Source organism: Microtus ochrogaster, chromosome 1, assembly GCF_000317375.1.
Source record: "Microtus ochrogaster isolate Prairie Vole_2 chromosome 1, MicOch1.0, whole genome shotgun sequence".
Lineage (NCBI taxonomy): Eukaryota > Metazoa > Chordata > Mammalia > Rodentia > Cricetidae > Microtus > Microtus ochrogaster.
Window position 1 is genome coordinate 61,734,768 of NC_022009.1, and position 2,659 is coordinate 61,737,426.

Here is a 2,659-nt window from a genome sequence, read left to right on the forward strand (position 1 = left end):
TATTTATTTATAGATACAGTGGTCTGTGTGCATGGCTGCAAGCCAGAAGAGGGCGCCAGATCTCATTATAGATGGCTGTGAGCCACCATATGGTTTCAGGGAATTGAACTCAGGACCTCTGAATGAGCAGTCAGTGCTCTTAACCTTTGAGCCATTTCTCTGGCCCCTCATGGGGAATTTTTATTTTTCGAAGTTCAGCAAACAGAAAATAAAAAACTTACTATATGGTCTCAAGTATTTTATGAATATAAGAATACTCCTTTGTGTTTTTAAAATACTGCTAAATATGCTTCCTTCCCCAGCAATAAAATAACTCGCGATGGAATGGTGTATTTGGCCGAGGTACTGAAAAGCAATACTACCCTGGAAGTAATAGATCTTTCTTTTAACAGAATAGAAAACGCAGGTGCAAAGTACCTCAGTGAAACTCTAACTTCCCACAACAGGAGTCTTAAAGCGTTAGTATGGCTTTTATATTTAATCAAAATAAGTAAAAATTCTAAGTAGTATATTCTAAAAATTGGGTGAATCTAATAGGGTAATTGTATATTCAAACTCATGAGAAAAAATCTTTATTTCTCCTTTTATTTATGCATATGTGTTCTCACATGCACCGAATGTGTACATAGAGGCCCAAGAGGGAATCACAGCCCTGGACCTGAAGTTAAACCTGCTGCGAGCTGCCCGAGGCAGATGCTGGGAACAGAGCCTTGGTCCTTTCACGAGCAGCAGATGCTCCGAGCTAAGCCATCTCTCCAGCCCCGAAAACCCTTATTAATCCTGAATTCTAACAAAAAATTCATAAGTATTTAACAAATACTTACATATGTAATGTATTAATTTAGTCAGACATTTACCAAATAGGGGTTGAAGAGATGACTTAGTGCTTAAAGTCCAGAGTTCAGTTCCCAGCAACAGGGTGACTCACAACCATCTGTGAGATCTGGTGCCCTCTTCTGGTGTACAGCCATACATACAAAGCACCCAAATGCATAAATAAATCTTAATGAAGGGGGGGGGGTCAGGCTAATTTCAAAATGTTGGAACCATTCATGGGTCCATGACACATTTAATAGAAAATGGGTTCCCTAGATTAAAGGACTAAACAGCCAATATTTGGATGACCACATTAAAACCTGTTAATAAGATGGATTTAAGAAGTGCTGATGCTGACTTAAGATTGTTTGTGGGATTTCAGAATTCCATGCTTATTTTCTTTCTACAGATTGTCTGTAGTGAGCAACAAGATAGAAGGCGAAGGGCTCGTTGCACTTTCCCAGTCGATGAAAACAAACCTCGTATTATCTCATATCTACATTTGGGGGAATAAATTCGATGAGGCTACATGTGTGGTAAGCGTTTTCAATTCAGACTTTTGTTGGGCTCTCCAATACCTCCAACTTCCTTTTATATGTGGATGCAAAGAACGGTGTCACAGTATCCTTTGGGCAATTTTTAACTTAAACCCTAACAAAGTCGCTGCTCGGAAAGATAGCAGATGCTTTGTACAGGTATTAAGGATCACTGAGTCACAGTTTCCAGTTCCTCCAAATAAGAACAGAAACTACACCTGTTTGATGTAGCAAATTTCCTCCTGTGTCAACACAGGAACAGGACACTGTAGAAGCTGTGTAGCGCTTAGTGTTCTGCATGTGAACCCCAAGTCCTTCACACTACTTACCTGCTCTGAACCATCCCTGCGTTTCTGGAATGGCGCCTACTTGATCGTGGTGGGTGGACTTTGTGCTCTTTGTTGCGTCTTTGTGTGGTTTAGGTATGGGTAAATGTGTCCTTGTAGAAAAGGATTAGACAATGGCCCTTCTATTAGCGAGACAGAGCATTGGCATTCATTCTTCCTTGAAAGTCTGTGATGAAGCCCTGGGCTTTTTTGTTGTTGGTGTTGTTGTTAGGGGACATTAAAAAAAAAAAGATTGGTTTATGTATTTTGTGTATAAGGTTGTTTTATCTGCATGTATGCACACTGGAAGAGGGCGCTGGTTACCGTGTGTGGGACTGCAGTTACAGACGGTTGTGAGCTGCCTTGTGTGTGCTGGGAATTGAACTCAGAACATCTAGAAGAGCAGCCAGTGCTCTTAACTGCTGAGCCATCTATCTCTCCAGGTCCAGCTCGGAGACTTAATTACTGCTTCTATTTTACTGGGGGCTATAGGTCTGTTTAAACTGATCTTGATTTAACTTTGGTATATGGTACATATGAAGAAATTTATCTGCTTCTTTTAAATTTTCCAATTTCCTGGAGCACAGATATTTCAAGTGTGTCCTTATGATTTTCTAAATTTCCTTGGGATCAGTATCTTTTCATCTCTAATTTTATTACTTTGGATCTCCTCTCTACACCTTTTAATTAATTTAACAAGGGTTTGTCAGTCTTACTGATTTTCTTAAAGAACCAATTCTGTCTCATTGATTCTTTGTGTTGGTTTTTTGTTTTGTTTCTCTTTTATTGATTTCAACCCTGAGTCTATTTCCTGCCACCTAGTCCTTTTGAATGCTATTTTTTTTTCTTTTTGTTCTAGAGTCTTCAGGTGTGCTGTTAAGTTACTAATGAGATTTCTCCAATTTTTTGATGTAAGCATTTAGTGCTATGAACTTGGCTCTTTTAGCCTCTCCTTCATTGTGCTCCATAGATTTGGGTATG

The 2,659-nt window shown here is 39.3% G+C and overlaps 1 protein-coding gene across 1 annotated transcript in view; it reads left to right on the forward strand.

Annotated features, from left to right (window-relative positions):
* The window catches only part of Lrrc34 (leucine rich repeat containing 34), a 17,880-nt gene extending 16,581 nt beyond the window's left edge, over positions 1–1,299 (forward strand). Inside the window, exon 6 of the mRNA XM_026778799.1 lies at positions 1,226–1,299. Coding sequence (XP_026634600.1) covers position 1,226 — 1 coding nt within the window. The 3' untranslated portion in view covers positions 1,227–1,299. The remainder of the gene's footprint in view (positions 1–1,225) is intronic.
* The last annotated feature ends 1,360 nt before the right edge of the window (positions 1,300–2,659 follow it).